The 20914-nt window shown below is 36.6% G+C and overlaps 1 protein-coding gene across 1 annotated transcript; it reads left to right on the top strand.

Annotated features, from left to right (window-relative positions):
• Positions 1-1234: 1234 nt before the first annotated feature.
• LOC140169572 (kelch-like protein 28) lies at positions 1235-10558 on the top strand. The gene is made up of 5 exons (XM_072192836.1): positions 1235-1638; positions 4233-4382; positions 7423-7663; positions 7975-8262; positions 9692-10558. Exons 3-5 carry the CDS (start codon positions 7613-7615, stop codon positions 10556-10558), a joined length of 1206 nt encoding a protein of 401 aa, XP_072048937.1. The 5' UTR covers positions 1235-1638; positions 4233-4382; positions 7423-7612.
• Positions 10559-20914: the final 10356 nt, after the last annotated feature.

Here is a 20914-nt window from a genome sequence, read left to right as displayed (position 1 = left end):
AATTGAAAACCTTATTGTTGTATCAGGAAATTTTTCATATTTGAACGTTTTTCTTTCTGAATAATTCAGATTAACAATAGTATTAGACAAAATTTTTCTTTGCCATTTGTAAAATTTTATCTGAAAAGGACACCCCCCCCCCCCTTCAAGGACCATGTAAATGTAGATTAAGAAGAATAACCTAACCGTGTAAATCAAATCAGAAATGCAATCCTGGTATTTTTACAATCTTCATCGGAAAAGTGCTATGTTTGTATTAAAAACCGCATCCACCCAGGCTAATTAATTTAATTAAATCCCTAAAACTTGGAAGATTACAAATTCAGAATACCTAAAAGTATTATTAATATTTGGAGCAAAATAAAAAACAAATCAGAAACAACATGCAAATAAGCTGGCGAAAATATCAAAACAAAGGATGCAAAGAAAAGCACCGTGTTTTGGGCCCCAATAGGGTAAAATTGAACAAATTTGCACTTCGCGATTCCCCGGGGTTCTTCGGAAAAACAATTACGGGGATGTGCCACGCAGACTTTCGGATGCTGACTTTCTCTATACCTACTTTTTCCTGTTTTTGCCACCCATCAGTATACCAAATTTTCACAAAAAACACCCAAAAAGCAGCCAAATTTAACATAATTGGGCGCTTTTAGGGGCACTTTTATCCAAATGCGCCCAATTGGGCGCATTGGTCTCCACTGAAAACCCACCCATCGATATACCAAAACGCGAACTGGCGCATCAAATAGCAAAACACACAATTTCGTCAGTAGCGTAGGCAGGGGGGGGGGTTCCCCCTGACAAAAAATGAAAGAGAACAGTGCCCCTCTGACAAAAAATGAAAGAGAAAATCTGGAGGGCAAAGGAAAATAAAGGGGGCCAGGAGCCACTTTTCCATCCACCATGGGCCAAAATAGTGTAAAATACAAAAATTTTGCACGCTGTGTGCGCACATTGTCACAATAAAGGCATTTTCATCCCATCATGGATGAAGTATAAACTTTTGCACGCTTTGTGTCCCAATAAAGCCTTTTTTGGAAGCTCAAATGCATGTACAGTCTCTCTAAAAAACAAAACCAGTATATGTATTTACACCCATTCTGCACTTTTTTTACGTCTGTGCCCTCGAAATTTTATTTTGAACACTCCCTAATCACACAAAATAATTTCATCAAGCGGGGAATTCCCTGCCATAATGATATGCATTCTGTGCATGTACAAAGGTCGTGTGTTCAGTCTCGTTGGTGCGCAGTACATTTGCTGCAACAAACATGCAAATGGACGCCATATGAAAAATTAAAACTTGTTCATCGCAATTCTCTGTTATTTCATCAAATTGATTTGAACGGAAAGAGTAAAATGGCGGGCTTAGAACCAGTGGACACTGAAGTGGCAACAGGAGCTGCAACTGCCGACTCAAACGTGGTTGAAATAAGTAGTTTTGATGCGCAGAAATTACAACACCTTACAAAAATGTCTATGCTGCTAAACTCATATAGGGCTAATAATTCGCTGTGTGACGTGACCATTAAGCTTCGCAGTCGTGAATACAGAGCTCATAAGAATATTTTGGCGTCTACTTCTGACTTCTTTAGCACCATGTTTACAGCTGGGTTTAGCGAGGCTTCAAAGGAAGAGGTAAGCGCTATCAAATACCAAGTACTTAAATTAAACTAGAGTGGTTACCGCACTAGTCTATAGCTGAAGTATGGGGCTTACTTTGGCATTATATTGTAGTGGTATACCACTTTCACAGTATGTTTCGGAAGACCGGGTTTAAAGGAATATTGACCCGGGTCATAGGAAGAGTGTCACTCCCGGAGGAAAAGGCTTATTATATTCCCTCCTTTTTTTTCTTTTTCATTTGATACCACTTAGTGGGTCATACCTTATTGGCATTTCGAGAAAAGAAAAGGACCCAAAATATGAATATTGACATGACCTAGGTCTTACATGGAGTGTTACTCCAGGTGGGGAATTATTTCTATAATATACTTTCCTTTTTTTTCATTTGAAAGTAGTGCTGTAGTGGTCCAAGACTTTGTTTGTAATACAGAGGTAAAAGCTTTGATCCCCACTCAGACCTGTTTTTCCAACGTATTTATGTCCTTTTTTTTAAAGTTAGAAAGTATTCGACATCCAAATACATACATACATACAGAATGCTTATATAGCGCTGCTACATAAAGAACGCAGCGCTGAAAAAGAAGAAATGGCATGTATAGGCTAGTCAACGCAGGGTATACAAAAGTCAATTTAAACATTTGTTTTACATTTTGCCGCAATTCTTAATCCTCATAGCTTAATGAGTCCGGTCCGACTGCCTGCCTAAGAAACACTGCCGGGCCAGGCAGCATGTTGCCTGCGCAGGCAACACAGGCTTTGGTATCTATTCCGAATTTGTTCATGGTGATTTTATAAAAGATCAGTGAACATTTTACTTTTACACACATGACCTACATGGGTTTTGAGTTGGGCCGGTAATGTGTTACATGTTTTCGCGAGATGAAAATTGCATGTTTTTTTATTTAAATGTCCAGATCTTTCACATTATTATACCCAACATAATACAAATAAGTATACATATTCTTGCAGCAAATAAAAAAGTTAGGTGCACCCCACATAATTTAAAATTTCCATATTTTAATTCCTCTCAGCCAGAGCTTTTTATACATATATAACATTATAGGGTTCAATAAAATAAAAATAGTTTTGCGCCAGCCTCTTTCAAGACATGTTTTCCCATTGACTTAATGTGTAACCCGAACGGAAAATAAAATATGCAAAATTGCTTCTCAAAGCAAATTAAATTACCTGGAATATGATTGCATGGTGTTATAGTATGCAGTTTAAAGTGAAATAAAATTCCCTTTAAAAGGGAAGGCCAGCCTCAATGCAGAAGAGGTCTTGTAAATAGTTTGGGTCACCGTGAAAGGCATTTTTTAGGATCACGCTTACATCCATGTTACACCAAACCATCAATGGTGAGAACATGCACACTGAAACAGCAAAAAGCATTAACTCCTATAACTCCTGTCAACTCTTTAATTCATTACTCCAAATTGTCTGTATTTCTGTCTTCTGTGCTTTTTACCCATGCTTATTATTAAAATCAAGAAATACACTGCAGTTGTTAGTTAATTCGCTATGTAAACTCAACTTACATGCACATTTTATTTTAAAATGATTTTATATTATTTTATGAATCAAATATAAAAAATAGAAAGTGGCCTCACTTTAGTTATGTGTCATTTTACAGTATTTATAATTTATAAAGTAAGACAATAATTTATTTATTTTCTATAAGTGCATGTCAAAATATGGGATATATTGTTCAATATTATAGCTAGACCCTAAAAACTTTATTTTCCATCGGATTTTTCCTGTTGAAAAGACAAAACTGATGTTAAAGATAGCAATAATATCATCAATAACATTTTGAGTCAATTTTATCCATAAAACGATACAGAATTACTTTGACTTCAATGTGGTCCACATAATGAAGATTTTGATTCTACAACATTATTAGATCTGTTATCAACATATCAATTATGCACTCACAGGCAACCAAACATCATGCTATGCTCAGTAGTCCACTGATATGACCTTGTTCCATCATTCCCTGCTAATTACTAATTGTTGACCATGTCATTTTTTTTTATATGCTGATTGCTGAACAAGTTTATGTTTATATGTGTAGGCCTAACCTAAACTTTTTAAGTCATAATTAATTCAAACTTAACTTTGGCAATACTCAATTGTTTTCGTTCGTTGAAACGGCAAAACATACTTTCTTTTCCTTGCAAATCGAATTAGCAGATATCAAAAACATTTCCACCACAAGAAGTAAAAAAAATAATTCATACCAATAGAAGAAGGCTATAATCTTAGCTAATCTTTAGTGTACATAAATCCCATCTCAGAATTAGATACCAGCCCTATGGGCTGGCGAAAAGAAATGGACCTTTTGCATCATATGGCCCCTTGGGGATCACATTTATTAAATTTGCTCCTCCTTCTCCTCCTCCTGATCCTCCTCCACCCCGCACATTATGCTAATTAGATGCTAATTATTCAAATGTTAATAACTTTTTACAACATTTATTATGCCTACTGTATTGGTCTCATCACTAGCTTTAATTTGACACCACATTTAAATTTAGTTGTTTACCTCTAATCAATACAAATTCACGTCCTTGATCACAAGAATATGTGGATATTGCATGCTACAGGTTACGTTGGAAGAAACCCCGGATCTGGATGGAAATCGCTTTTCCACATTGCTTGACTTCATGTATACTGGTGAATTGAAATTATCCTTGGATAGTGTTCCTGACATTCTGTCCAGTGCCGTCTATCTACAGATTACACATGCCATACAGGTAGGTTTGAATAGTTCCCTTAAAGGTCTGTATCATATAATAGCTCTTATTATCCTTGGTTCCTGAGATTCTGTCTAATGCTGTCTATCTACAGATTACACATGCCATACAGGTAGGTTTGAATAGTTCCCTTAAAGGTCTGTATCATATAATAGCTCTTATTATCCTTGATTCCTGAGATTCTGTCTAGTGCTGTCTATCTACAGATTACACATGCCATACAGGTAGGTTTGAATAGTTCCCTTAAAGGTCTGTATCATATAATAACTCTTAATATCCTTGGTTCCTGAGATTCTGTCTAGTGCTGTCTATCTACAGATTACACATGCCATACAGGTAGGTTTGAATAGTTCCCTTAAAGGTCTGTATCATATAATAGCTCTTATTATCCTTGGTTCCTGAGATTCTGTCTAGTGCTGTCTATCTACAGATTACACATGCCATACAGGTAGGTTTGAATAGTTCCCTTAAAGGTCTGTATCATAGAATAGCTCTTATTATCCTTGGTTCCTGAGATTCTGTCTAGTGCTGTCTATCTACAGATTACACATGCCATACAGGTAGGTTTGAATAGTTCCCTTAAAGGCCTGTATCATATAATAGCTCTTATTATCCTTGGTTCCTGAGATTCTGTCTAGTGCTGTCTATCTACAGATTACACATGCCATACAGGTAGGTTTGAATAGTTCCCTTAAAGGCCTGTATCATAGAATAGCTCTTATTACCCTTGGTTCCTGAGATTCTGTCTAGTGCCGACTATCTACAGATTACACATGCCATACAGGTAGGTTTGAATAGTTCCCTTAAAGGTCTGTATCATAGAATAGCTCTATTACCCTTGGTTCCTGAGATTCTGTCTAGTGCCGACTATCTACAGATTACACATGCCATACAGGTAGGTTTGAATAGTTCCCTTAAAGGTCTGTATCATAGAATAGCTCTTATTACCCTTGGTTCCTGAGATTCTGTCTAGTGCCGACTATCTACAGATTACACATGCCATACAGGTAGGTTTGAATAGTTCCCTTAAAGGTCTGTATCATATAATAGCTCTTATTATCCTTGGTTCCTGAGATTCTGTCTAGTGCTGTCTATCTACAGATTACACATGCCATACAGGTAGGTTTGAATAGTTCCCTTAAAGGTCTGTATCATATAATAGCTCTTATTACCCTTGGTTCCTGAGATTCTGTCTAGTGCCGACTATCTACAGATTACACATGCCATACAGGTAGGTTTGAATAGTTCCCTTAAAGGTCTGTATCATATAATAGCTCTTATTATCCTTGGTTCCTGAGATTCTGTCTAGTGCTGTCTATCTACAGATTACACATGCCATACAGGTAGGTTTGAATAGTTCCCTTAAAGGTCTGTATCATATAATAGCTCTTATTATCCTTGGTTCCTGAGATTCTGTCTAGTGCTGTCTATCTACAGATTACACATGCCATACAGGTAGGTTTGAATAGTTCCCTTAAAGGTCTGTATCATATAATAGCTCTTATTATCCTTGGTTCCTGAGATTCTGTCTAGTGCTGTCTATCTACAGATTACACATGCCATACAGGTAGGTTTGAATAGTTCCCTTAAAGGCCTGTATCATATAATAGCTCTTATTATCCTTGGTTCCTGAGATTCTGTCTAATGCTGTCTATCTACAGATTACACATGCCATACAGGTAGGTTTGAATAGTTCCCTTAAAGGTCTGTATCATATAATAGCTCTTATTATCCTTGGTTCCTGAGATTCTGTTTAGTGCTGTCTATCTACAGATTACACATGCCATACAGGTAGGTTTGAATAGTTCCCTTAAAGGTCTGTCTCATATAATAGCTCTTATTATCCTTGGTTCCTGAGATTCTGTCTAGTGCTGTCTATCTACAGATTACACATGCCATACAGGTAGGTTTGAATAGTTCCTTAAAGGTCTGTATCATATAATAGCTCTTATTATCCTTGGTTCCTGAGATTCTGTCTAGTGCTGTCTATCTACAGATTACACATGCCATACAGGTAGGTTTGAATAGTTCCCTTAAAGGTCTGTATCATATAATAGCTCTTATTATCCTTGGTTCCTGAGATTCTGTTTAGTGCTGTCTATCTACAGATTACACATGCCATACAGGTAGGTTTGAATAGTTCCCTTAAAGGTCTGTATCATATAATAGCTCTTATTATCCTTGGTTCCTGAGATTCTGTCTAGTGCTGTCTATCTACAGATTACACATGCCATACAGGTAGGTTTGAATAGTTCCCTTAAAGGTCTGTATCATATAATAGCTCTTATTATCCTTGGTTCCTGAGATTCTGTCTAATGCTGTCTATCTACAGATTACACATGCCATACAGGTAGGTTTGAATAGTTCCCTTAAAGGTCTGTATCATATAATAGCTCTTATTATCCTTGGTTCCTGAGATTCTGTTTAGTGCTGTCTATCTACAGATTACACATGCCATACAGGTAGGTTTGAATAGTTCCCTTAAAGGTCTGTATCATATAATAGCTCTTATTACCCTTGGTTCCTGAGATTCTGTCTAGTGTTGTCTATTTACAGATTACACATGCCATACAGGTAGGTTTGAATAGTTCCCTTAAAGGTCTGTATCATATAATAGCTCTTATTATCCTTGGTTCCTGAGATTCTGTCTAATGCTGTCTATCTACAGATTACACATGCCATACAGGTAGGTTTGAATAGTTCCCTTAAAGGTCTGTATCATATAATAGCTCTTATTATCCTTGGTTCCTGAGATTCTGTCTAATGCTGTCTATCTACAGATTACACATGCCATACAGGTAGGTTTGAATAGTTCCCTTAAAGGTCTGTATCATATAATAGCTCTTATTATCCTTGGTTCCTGAGATTCTGTCTAGTGCTGTCTGTCTACAGATTACGCGTGCCATATGTCACATACAAAATGTGCAAAATGTATGAAAATAACTAAAGTATTATGAAAGGTGTAGGAATGAACCTTGATTTGAGTTAAATTCTTTACATAACCATTTGGAGTCTATAACCATGACTTATATTTTTTAAGGCATGTTCAGATTACCTCAATCAAGCCTACGAAGAGAACAGACTTACCTTGGAGCTTTGCCTCAAATTATGTTCGATGTCATGTCGTGAAATTGACAGTGTGAGGACAGTCGCTAACCGCTACTTAGCCAGCAAGTTCTCTGACATTTTGTCAAGGAGAGTCTTTCTTGAAGCACGTCACATTCCAGAACATGTCTGATCTCTTGGAGAGGAATGACCTACAAGTGACGGACGAATCAGAGGTAGGATTTAAGTGCTTATATGTCAAATATGCAGCTCATGTATAGATGTTGTAAAGTGTCGATATAACCTATACATAGCGTCTCGACCTCAAAAACAAAGCAAACGTGTTCTGACACCGTAACTGTATTACCCGATAGATCTTGATTTCTTACACCATAAACATTCTTTTACGAGTATTGTAAATCAATTGAAAGTCACTCTCCTTAATATCAGATTGGGTCATATAATATGACTCAACATATGTTAGCATTGGGCATTAATATGAACATTTCTGATGATGTATTGTTCCATTTTCCTGTATACCAATCAGGTTCTAGATGCACTTGTATCATGGCTAAAATATGACTGGGACAATCGCAAAGCTTACACAATCAGTCTTCTTGGACGAGTTCGACTGGGTGTACTTCCACGTGAAAAGATTATAGACTTCTTCGAAAACCAGTTGGCCGTGTTTGAAGACCAGTTGGCTGAATGCAGAGCGCTTTACATGGACTTTATGAAGTTTTACGCCGTAGGGAAGAAATCATTTGTCAGCACAGTTCTTGTTGAGAAGCAACATCTTATATTTACACCAAGAATTGCATGTGAATCAGCAGAGGTACTTATTATTCTTTGCGAATATGGAAAAATTGGTTTAAGGCTTAGAGTTTCAGTTCAGGATAAGTGCTATGATTAGTAGAAACATTTATGGAATAAAGCTATTATTATAACTTTGATATTAATGATGATGATTTGTACCATTAGGGTTTTTATAGATTGAAGGCATAAGGTTGTAGAGTAAAAGCAATACGACAATTTCAGCAGTGGCTTCAACAGATGCAGATCATTGACACATAAATGGCAAATATATAGTGTTTCGATATTTCAGTTCAGTTGAAACACTCACATTGCTCCAAAGTTGAATACCCTTAACTGCAATATGGTCCATTTTGTTTTTGTGTAAGCGTTTTGTTTATAGATACTACGTTTAGAATAAGTGATTTGATTATTAAGGTGTCATTCTTTTCCTTTATAGTCCAGTTGCAAAGTGTATGGTTTTTCGTGCAGGTTTTGAGATTGAGGCTTGGTTTGGTATTAAGTTAACTCTGCTAAAGACCTTGAATTACCAGAAATATTTTGGTGCAAAAATTCACCTGTTATGGGCCCCTCAATGTCATACAGGGTTCAAATTTCAAAATTTATCAGATTTTGTTCAAAACGATTCAGAAAAAGTATAAAAATCTACCTGCGATGTATGGTTCTCGAGCATTTAGGCCTCCATAGGGGTCAAAGACTAACACTTGCTCCGATTTTAACCAAAGTGGTCTCAAAGTTTTCGTCTTTCAAAGGCAATCCAATTTTAAAATAGTTTGAACCATGATCTAGGATTTATCGTTACAAAGGTAACATTGTTAAATAGGTCAAGGTCAATACGGTTCAATGGTCAAATGTTATTCAAACCATACAAAAGTATTCCTCCGGTATTAATGGTTCATGCAGAAAAGGTATAAATTGGCCTATCTGCGACGTATAGTTCTCGAGTTAGAGCAAAAGAGTCAAAGGTCATACCCACACGGTTACTTACGTAATGAGGCATTTAGATGATGTAAACACTTTTTTATATGAATTAGTATCAAAAATCATATAATTATTGATCATTTGTTGTTTTGTTTTTTTAATCAGAATATTTTTAAGGTTTTGACCCATGTGGAGCCAAAAATGCGACCTTTGACCCTTTTGCTCATAACTCGTGAACCATGTATCTCGGACAGATCAAACCATACTTTTCCGGAATCGTTCTGATCATAGCAATACTTTAACGTGATTTATAATCAAAATCAAAACAACCTCTGTGTGACCTTAACTCTTTTCTCATTCTGAGCAAGGTGCATATTTGCCACCCAAGTTTTTCTAATTCTTTGAGGTCATATTATGATATTAAGACTGATTCTGGACCTTAATCACAAAAATTGCACGGGATTTTGCTTGCTTCTCTATTCTTGACTATTGATGAAGAATTTTATATTTAATTTCTTCTTCCATAACAGGCCCTCGTTGCAATTGGATATAGAAACCAATGTTTCGAAGAAGACAGTAATGGTTTGAGTGAGATCGCAATCTCAATTGCCGGTCAAAACCGATCTGGTCATGCTGTCGCGATTGCCAATGGTAATTTATATTGTGCTGGAGGGTACTGTCAGGGATTGTACCGATTGCAGGGAAGTTTCGTGAAATACAACAAACAAGATCATAAGTGGAACGATCTTCAACAAATGAACTATGAACGCTCCGATTTTGGTTTCATATATCTGGACGGATATTTGTATGCTATTGGTGGCACGAAAATGCCCCAGATCAGAAATCAGCCTAACAACCTGAACACCTCAATTGATACTGTTGAACGCTACAACATTTCTACTGGCAGCTGGCAGAAACTCCCGTGTCTTCCACATGTGCTCAATCCGAGCACTCGACCCTCAATAGCAATCTTTAAACACTGTCTAATCGTCGCTGGATATTATTCCTCACAGAGGCAATATGGTGCAGTGCACAACCATCTTGTGATGCTGTTCAACACGAAGACAAATACTTGGCATACACTTCATGCCAATAATCTAGACTCTGAGTTCCACGAGCTCCATGTATACATCAGCTACGAAACTATATACCTAGTAGCATACCAAATGGTTGCATCGAAATACTCTGCAACCTCACAGTGGAAATTCTGTCCAACGGTTTACAAGTGTCAAATTGGTACTGAATGCAGCATGGATGTCGAAACGCCAAATCCAACCTTCACTATCGGTGACAAGATATCCCAGCAGTATGTACCGGAGACCAATATGAGAGTATTCCGTATTGGTAAGGAGGTTTACGTCATTCTCAGAGGTTACGTGTACAAAGATTGCCAATGATCAGGTATATGATACAGATCTTTCATCGTATTCCTCTTTGGAATCAGTTGATAAAGAGAATTATGCGGTGACATGTGTAGATAGGAAGTATATCGAAAGTACATGAACAAATATCACGAAATAGATTCTAGTGGGAGCCTGTAATAAATAAAATTATGTACTTTCAAATGTGTTAAGATATACCATAATATTCATCCTTGGTGTCATTCGATACGAACTGAAGAGTGAAGCTAGAGAGTTGATAAGAACCCCGGATTAGAACAAACGTCATAAAGTCGGAGCTTACATAGACACATAGCTTAGATTTTTTTTGAAGTTATAAACTTATTAATGTCATATATATAACTACAAACTGACGTAGACAAAGAATCAAACTGTAGACGACAACGATATAAATTTGCTATAAATAATTTTGCCCGGCTGCTGATAAGGATGGTGTGTATGTGATGATGATGACGACGATGATGACGACAATTATGGCTCATATAACGAATGCTCAGTGCCAGAAGTAGGTAAGTGCAATAGCTGCCCTGTAAACATTTGGCAATTTACACACCGTATGTTGTACTCATCTACACATGGCAGTTACCTATGTCAGCTAATACACTTACCCACTTCTGGCACTAAGCAGTCGATAAGTGGAGGACAGTTTGAATGGCCCCATATTTTATAAACTTATTGTACACAAAGAAACGGCTTGTGTTCATTGGACAACCAGGTATCCGCGAAGTTCTTTTATTTTACCGTATCTGGTGGCTCAGCATAGTATTTTATTAACAGAAGGTTTTCTCCAAATTCGTTTCCTAATGATATCTCGACGCATCCCAATTAATATATAGCCCGTGCGGTTTGTGCAGATCCATTCCAGAATAGTGTTGGAATTTTGAGAAAAACATATTCTATACTTAATTTCAAGTCTGTATGAGTTGTTTTCATTTCAAGAGGACCGAATGTTGCCTTTTATAAAAACTTACTCTTCAAAAAACATCAAAACTGGCAATATTATATTAAGAAGATATCACCCTGCTACGATAATTGGCTGATTTTTTTGTAACTTTGAGAATCTGTGCAAATATGGTTCAAGCATGAAAAATCAAAACACGCTAATAACTTTGGAAGATTCATATCGTCCTATGCGGATAGGCGACAAGTTGACGTCCAATTTTAAAGAAAGATGGATGAAAATCTTTCGGACCGAATGAATGTATCCCAAGTCAGGCAGGAACCCTAGCTGTTAATTGCGACATTCTGTGAGTAATTTCACTTACCATGCTTACCTGCAATTCAGCTGCAGACGATAGCACATCTAGCGTCTTGAGATGGACAATTTAGCCCCGATTCTAACCTATTAGAAATGGTCGAAGAAATGGAAAGGTATGTTTTATTGACATTTTTCCCAAGCTTGTTTTTGAATAACTTACAAACCGTTAGAATTTGAAATGAGATTGTATCGGATCACAAATGTCATGATCATGGACCGTGGGTTTATGCATGCATGGTTGTGGCTGCCGAATTCGTGGGAACCTTCATCATGCAGTGTGTAGTAGAAAACAGGGCTCAAAAAACGGGGCCAAATCTGTTTTTCAAATTCTAACCATGCTAAAACGGTTTGTAAGTTAATAAAAAACACAAGGTTGGGAAAAAAGGTCAATAAAACGTATCTTTCCATATCTTCGACCACTTCTACCGAGCTAGAATTGGGCTAGTTCCACAGGCTAGTTCAGTCAGCTGAACTAGCCAAACATCATTAGTACAGATTGCCCTATTAAAAAAAATAGTCGTACTTGACATCGTTTTTGATAGTAGAGCCCATTAGGAGAACACCCCAATATATTAGTTGAGCCCCTAGTAGGTCTCAGTTGAACTAATTTATTTATTAGTTGGTCAAGGTTGAACTAGTATATTTGATAGTTAAGTCACTAGTGTATCCTGATGTACTAATATATAGTTTAGTCCAGTCCAGCCGTACTAGGTATAGCTCAGTCGTACTTGACATTGTTTTAACTAACTATTCTTTAGTAGGGCACCCCAAGTTTTGTTTTCAGTGATGGTCACTCTTTTTCAGTATTTCACTATATTTCGAAAACCGAAGCATATTTAAATACTGGTAAAAAGACGCTTTACCATAGGGCTGTGTATATAGCAACGGAAAATGGATAAAGCCATTCCTCGCGTCCTACACATAATTATTTTGTAAACAATAAGAAGCAATTTAAAAAAGGTCTTCAGTTTTGATGTTAATATTGACAGAATCAATGGTGACAACCCAACAAACACAAATATGTTTTTAAAACGTTATAAACGGGTTATAAACGTGTTTTGACTTTAGTCCAAACGTTTTAATAATATTTAAATGACAGGTAATGTAAAAGTCATAAACACGGGTTTTGAAAACGTTTTACATGGAAAAAACTATAAAAAAAAAAACATTTTTAAAATGTCAACATGTAATAAAATATATTTAACAAATAGTTTGGAAAAATAATTTTGTAAACTTAAAAAACATTTTGTTAGCATGTTTTGCAGCAAGTCTTCAGAATGTTTTTGAATGTTATCAAAACGTTTTATACTTTTGTATACCCTATATATAACCCAGTTTTTAAACGTTTCCTGGCAACCTTTTGTGTTTGCTGGCAACTCCAGTCCACGGTCATCAACCATCTAGTCTAAGAGCGAGCAGAGTTTCCGGTGACAACATTGTCACTTAATAAGAATCATAATCATTAATTTCATATTATATAGTTTATGTTGAGTATCAACTTTTCAAGTCTGTGATTTGGCCATTTATTAGAAAGATGGTCTTAAAAAACCTCTCTCCCTTTGTTTTTGTTTTTGCTTGTTGGAAGTTATTAATTTCAGTTGTAAACATGGCAAATGATAGAGGACATCGTTCTTGTTTTTAAACTACGCCCTCTCGTTGCGCATCTATACGAATCCCTGGCTATAATTATGTAAGGCGCTCTTCGCCGATATGGAAATACTAACGTCTCCATTACTCGTTGACTGCCGATAAACGTCCCAATAAATCGGACTTAGTCACCGGTCAGTTCTCATGATAGATATCCATGGCTAACGATGGTTAACTATGAAAACATGTTAAAGGACATCAAGAAAATTTTCTAAGTTATTTATTTTGAGCTCTTTCGAGTATCGACGAGTAATGGATATATTCTGTAGATTTAGGTTTTGTCTGTGACTGCTAATGTGAGGCCGTCGTAGGTCGTACGGGGCTCAAACTCGGTGGGTGGGTGTAGCTCTGTCCTGGCAAGAAGAAGTTTATGTTCGTTAAGTCATCCGACCCCGGGCCCCCCTCCCAGGGGTCATTTGAGGTCAAATGACTAAAAACTGTCATATGGGCATGAAACTAGGTCGTACGGGACTCAAACTCGGTGGGTGGGTGACGTTCTGTCCTGGCAAGAAGATGTTTATGTTCGTTAAGTCATCCGACCCTGGGCCCCCCTCCCAGGGGTCATTTGAGGTCAAATGACTACAATCTGTCATATGGGCATGAAACTAGGTCGTACGGGACTCAAACTCGGTGGGTGGGTGTAGTTCTGTCCTGGCAAGAAGATGTTTATGTTCGTTAAGTCGTCCGACCCAGGGCTCCCTCCCAGGGGTCATTTGAGGTCAAATGACTAAAAACTGTCATATGGGCATGAAACTAGGTCCTACATGGGGCTCAAACTCGGTGGGTGGGTGTAGTTCTGTCCTGGCAAGAAGATGTCTATGTTCGTTAAGTCATCCGACCACGGGTCCCCTCCCAGGGGTCATCTAAGGTCAAATTACTAAAAAGTGTCGTATGGGCATGAAACTTGGTAGGTACAGTCAACATTTAAAGCAGCATTTTTGAAGGTCATTTTGGGGTCATCCAAGGTCACCACGGGTCATCTGAGGTCAAATTAGTAAAAGCTCATATATGGGCATGAAACTTGGTAGGTACAGTCAACATTTAGAGTTATAAGTTTAGGTCATTTTGGGGTCATCCAATGTCACCCTGGGGTCATCTGAGGTCAAATTAGTAAAAATTGTCATATGGGCATGTCACCATCAGCCTGGTAATCGCGCCCAGACGAGAACCGCCAAATATGGGTAACCGTCTAGTCTATTTTAAAACTGATGCATCAATGACTATGTTCATCATGTCATATAGAGGCCTTGCATGCGACGTATCATCCCGTAAATATGGCGGACTACTCAAATGCATTCAACAAAAGCATGATTGCAATCTACCGTGACAGTTCGTCTCACACACATAATCCTGCACTACGATCAAATAGGTTGATGACAACATTTGATTGAATGGACTGCACTCCGCCATAACTACGGTGAAGGACACCGGTTGAAAACCTTTGTTTGGAGCCAATCAATAATTTCATGCAGGGCCTCTATTGTATCATTCTCACATAGATATAGAAATACTAAATTCGTTCACTATCTATATTTTTACTTCTAGTAGAGCTCCAATCTAAGGGTTAAAGTTATGTTTTAGGTTAGGTTATGATTTTTTAAAGTACCCAGTACAGTGAACCTTATGGTACAAATGCGCGCGAAAATTTTAGCATAGGCCTATTGAAACTAAACTGGTGAAATATGGGACAAAAGTGGAATAAATTCGCGCAAAGCGCTAAAAATGGCATTCTGTGGCTATAAAATGGCCAAATATGAGGTTAATTTCGACACAAACCAATACACAGGCGTCAATATTGGGGGTGATTATATTGACCATCCCCCTGGCAAAATATTGTGGCATTTATCCCCCCTACGCCTATGTAATTTAGAGCCCTGTGACTCCATCGGTCTCCCTCTCCCTCTCTCTCCTTCCCCCCCCCCCTCCTTCCTTTTTTTCTTCCTCCCCTATGCGATACGTAATCTATTTCCTCTTCTTTCTATATCTAACCATGGAGGTAGTAGAGAAGGAGAAAGCTCGCACACATTCTATTGTACAATCATAATTGCCGCCCTTTGAGGTTTCCAGATCAACGTTTTGATTATGTAACATGATTATCACTTATAATCTTTTGTGTTGTATACATGCATGGTCGCACACTTGTGTGCGCTATAAATATGATGAAACAGCATAAGTCATTCTAACTTGATGAAAATGATGCACATTATGCGTTACATCTCTTTTATTGGCTACTTTAAAAGAGGGCTCAGGATGCGGTTTATTTTGAAACCTCGGGGGAGGAACAATTGTTAAAGTTTTGGGTAAACAAATAAAATCGGACCAACCCGGGCAGTACCGGGCAACACTGAGATACATCTCGTTTGATGGGAGTATAATTCAACTCATCAATGCGCAATTTATTTTAATAAGATCTTCGTATTTTTTAAAACAGTGGTTAAAACAATTTTACCCGTCCTTAAAATGTGTGTGAACTGCACTATTCCATAATAAACTGTTTAGAAACATTCTGGAACAACATGTTTCAACATATTAATCGTAAAAACATCATATATTAAATGAAATATGAATATTCAAGTTCAACAGCTAAGTAAATGTATGCGCATCCATAATACATGTTTTGCGCATACGTGATTTACTTGTTACTAAATATGAACCCCCATGAGACGGAGTCATTCCAGAAATTATCGGCGATGATCATTAGATCAAAGGTATATCTGTCTCTATTGTGTATACAATAGGATTCACGTAATGAGCTTAACGCGAGCTCACTCCTTCTCTACTACCTTCATGATCTAACCTCCTTGGGCCTACATATTAGTACTGATATATCATACGCTGGCGAAATTACGTAATTAATCGGATTAATTAACATACTGAGAAATAGGTGAAAACAATTTTGAACAAAAGGAGTTGTCCTTGTCAATTCAGCATCGAAGTGGTTACGTAATTCTCTTGGTTACCGGATCACGCTACTTTGGTATGCCTTCGAGTGCCATATACTTTATGTGGTGATCATTTCGATCGTGGTTCATTACTCTAGCGCGTGATCCCGTTGACATAGTAACATTACGTAACTTCGATACTGAATTTGTAGACATGTACTTTTGATTATTTACATAGCTTCTTCTCCAATCACTGTGTAAAACATCCATCCAAAAATCTGATTGCTATTATTATATAGATGAATGGACATATCACAAAAGGATTGCTTATCTCAATAGGGCATGTACTTAAGCATTTTTTTTTTAACTGACCGGCGTTATTGGGCGTTTTATCGGAGGTCACCGAGTAATGCCGAAGATCAAAATCGATTTTATGTATTGTGTATGTATCATAGGACGCTCGTATTAATTGTCTCTATGCGCTTGAGAATTCAACAATATAAATAATGGTAGCTCTATTATAATACACATTAATGTTTTAAGCAGATAAAATTCCAAAATATAATACGTTTTCTGCCTTTGCTTGTCACGTGGTAGGCCTATGTTGAAGTTGCGATTATATTTTTAAATAAGTTTCAGCTGAATAACAAGAAGACAAGTGGCCTAGTGGTCTAAGGCGCTAGGCTCATAGAGTACTAAGCGTTGCGCCGTGAGTTCGAACCCCGCCTCTGCCAAACTTTAAAAGAAGTAAATTAAAATTTGACTTTTTAAATTTCATATTTGGGAAATGTGACTGGGAGAATTTATGTATGGTGTGGAGTGGTGTGATAGGGCATGTACTTTAACTGGCCGGCGCGGTCCGGTGACTAAGTCTTTATTGGGCGTTTTATCGGCAGTCAACGAGTAATGCATTGCTAAATAGCATTATGGAATTGTAAAGACGTTTAACAATCTTACTGTATTGATTGATTGATTGATTGATTGATTGATTGATTGATTGATTGATTGATTGATTGATTGATTGATTGGTTGAATGATTGGTTGAATTTATTCGAATTTACAACGTTAAAAGATAACAATATTGCACAAAATGTTATACATCTTAAAAAGTACATTGTAAAAAATCCAAACAGGATCACACATGAAAGCCATAAATAGATAATTAACGTATTTCCAATGGGGGCTAAAATTGAAAAAGGCATGCACAGATTTGAAGGAAAAAATATTAAACTTCATAAAAATGAAATTGATCTACTACTGTTGAACATTGTTGAATTGCACGCACATAGAAATAAGTAAATAGTAAATGACTGAAGCAGTTAATGCATTGTTTTCCCAGTTGGTGTTTGATTGGATTGCACATTAAGTCTGGGAGAGAATTGAGGCCTTTAATTGCACTGCAGTAAAATGTGGAAGAAGTAAGACTTTTGACTTTAGGAACTCTAAAATTATATATGATGCTTCCTGTACTGATGACTTACATCATCGAAGTGAGGGCGTTTTCACCATTGCCCAATCAGTCGGGGCATCATCAACATCAATACTTTGAAAGGGAGGTTAGCACATTGCACTTACAGTGAATAGTTATTAACATTGTATTTGGCCTTCGAAAAGGACACCAACCCTTCAGCTCCAATTAAACACCAGTCGCTGGCAAAAGGATCGATTGATCTGTGACCAATGAATTGGCATGATACTAAAGAAACATAGAAGGGGGTATTTCATTGGTTGACAATCTGTCGCTTATAATAGTCGATGAATGCCGTCCCGTGCCAGTATAAATTGCAGAAAAATTATTAAAGGGTGTCTGTTTTAACATTCACGGCACGGATCGGATTCAAAAGTGACTTTCTCTTAAACATGTTTTTTGAAGTCTGCCTAGAAAATGTAAACATTTTATTTGGATACAATAAGGCTCACTTAATCTATGCAGTATAACTTATATAGTAAAATAAATTATAGTAGAACTATTGTAGTAAATTAGGAATAAACAGGTTTTTTGAAGTCTGTCTAGAAGGTGAAACTTCTCAATTTTGTTGGATACAATAAGGCTCACTTAATACTACTACCATACAATAAGGCTCACTTAATCTAATCTATGTAGTATGACTTATATAGTAAATTGAATTATAGTAGAACTATTGTAATAAATTATGGATTCTATACAACATCACATGATTAGGAACATGAGGGAATATTCACCAATATATTCAAAAGAGTAAAAAAACATTAACTGCGATGTTGTATCAATAGGACAGAATAACCAGTATTGTATATTTTACTGTTTTAAACTACCTATATATTGGAGGTATAACCCAGCAAACACAAAACGTTTTTGACAAGGTTAGAAAAGGTTGACAGAAAACGTTTAAATGTCGGGTTACATAAAGGGTGTAAAACATTTTCAAAACATTCAAAAACATTTTTGATAACTTCAAAAGTTTTCATGACCTTTATGTAACCCAAAATTTAATGTTATTAAAACGTTTTCACCAAAACAAAACCCCAATTAATGTTATTAAAACGTTTTCACCAAAACAAAACCCCAAAATATAGCCAGTTTAAAACGTTTTAAAAACGTTTTGGGTATGCTGGGAACTTGGATATAGATGTAGAATGATAACCAATTAAATACCCCTCCAAACATGGACAGCACTGTTTAATGAAGCATGTAATACTCATGCTCCAATAAAAGAGAAGCGTGTGAAAGCCTCTCAACCCGAGTGGATAACAAGTGAATTTTTATCTATTTGTAAAGATCGTGATTATTATAGAGGTTATCCACTTCACTCATATGTAACTTCTAACAAAAGGCGCTGATTCCCGTAGTATTCCTCATTCAAACCAATTCAATGCACGACCTCGGAGTTACTTGCATGACTTTGGCGGGCTATTTTGAAAGAGTCATGGTTGCACACGCAGGTACTTCTTTTGAAAGTCCTAAACAAGCTATAGCTGTCACTGATAGGATATGCAGCTTATATAACACGGATAACCTCTATTATGTCATGTCCTTTCTGAGCTTCCGTAATTATACAAAAGCACATAAAAGTAATGAACCTCATGACTAGCAGATGGCCAAAATATGGCATTAATAATAGAGCTCAAGCTGTAAATAATAATTCCACACTGTCTAACTTTAAAAACATTTATATTGGAATTCCTCAAGGCTCTATACTTGGTCCGCTTCTCTTTATCATTTTATAAATAGCTTACCTGATGCTGTAAATTGTAAATGTACTATGTATGCTGATGATACCACACTTCTTTGTACTGCTAATATTATTGCTGATTGGTTAAAGAGTAACAATCTTACTTTAAATGTTAAGAAATCAATTTTTTTTTTGGTACTCGTCATATATTGGAAAAGTTCAAAAATTTTCACATATATTATAATAATGATAACATTGAGCATGCTGAAGAATATATGTACCTTGGTGTCACATTTGACCCTATCTTGTCTTGGTCAAATCACATTAATAAAACGTCTTCTTCCAAACGTTGTGGTATTATGAGACAAATTAAATATTATGTTCCAAGAGATACTCTCATCGTGCTTGCTAAGGCACTTGTCGTGCCAAACGTCAATTTAAGTTTATGTATAGCATGCATTCTAAAGGCACAAGGAGTCAAACCAACTTTAATTTCCATGAAGAGTCATGGAATATTAATGCAGGGAAAAGGAATTTTAATTCACGTGCTGCCAATAGTTGGAACAGTCTTTCTGATGATATAAATCCACATGAGTCTCTCTCAATTTAAGCAAATGATTCATTCTTCATAAATTGGTTTATTCCATCTGCATCATAATCTATCTGTGTACTCAAATATGTAATTTTAAAATTGTATCGTAAAATAATTAATATAATCTACATGTATGTATTTATATGTAATTTTAAATTTCTTTTAACTGTAAAAGAATGTTATACTTTTTGATGCACGGCCTCCTTGGAAATCAGTGTTTTAGCATTGAAGGTGCTACCCTGCCTAAAGAAAGAATAAACAAATAAATAAAATAAATAAATACCTTCATTCCAATAAAGCATGTGTTTATTGTTTCTATATTTTATCTTTGAACATAATCAAAACGTCAGACAGAGTTTCAATTTCAGCTTGCGATGGTCATAATGTGACATCACTTAGCTGTGTACAATTGAATATTTCAAATGTATTTCATCACAGCACGTGATGATATACCTGGTGTTCGATCAAGTCAAAATCGACCGTTATAATTTCTGAAACATCATGTATGGACAACTATGAAACGCTATTGGTTATACACCACTAATAGGCCTGGCGATACATGGAAATATATGACGTAACTATTTGTTTGCATGGCATCTGAAAAGACTGCTTTAAAATCGCTGAATTTGACCAAGTTATATAGCCAAAAAAATTCTTCAAAATGGTATATTTTCTCTCATTATATGACATTTTTGTTGTAATAGTACCAACATTCATACGCACGGCTTCGGTTTTTAGGAAATAGTCGCTCTACCATTATTGTAACTTCCAGCTTCGAGGGCGCACATTTAAGGTGTTTACGGTTCAATGCGTAAAACAAGA

Source organism: Amphiura filiformis, chromosome 14 (genome assembly GCF_039555335.1).
Source record: "Amphiura filiformis chromosome 14, Afil_fr2py, whole genome shotgun sequence".
NCBI lineage: Eukaryota > Metazoa > Echinodermata > Ophiuroidea > Amphilepidida > Amphiuridae > Amphiura > Amphiura filiformis.
The sequence above is the reverse complement of the archived record's forward strand: the minus strand, read 5'-3'. Positions and strand labels throughout refer to the sequence as shown.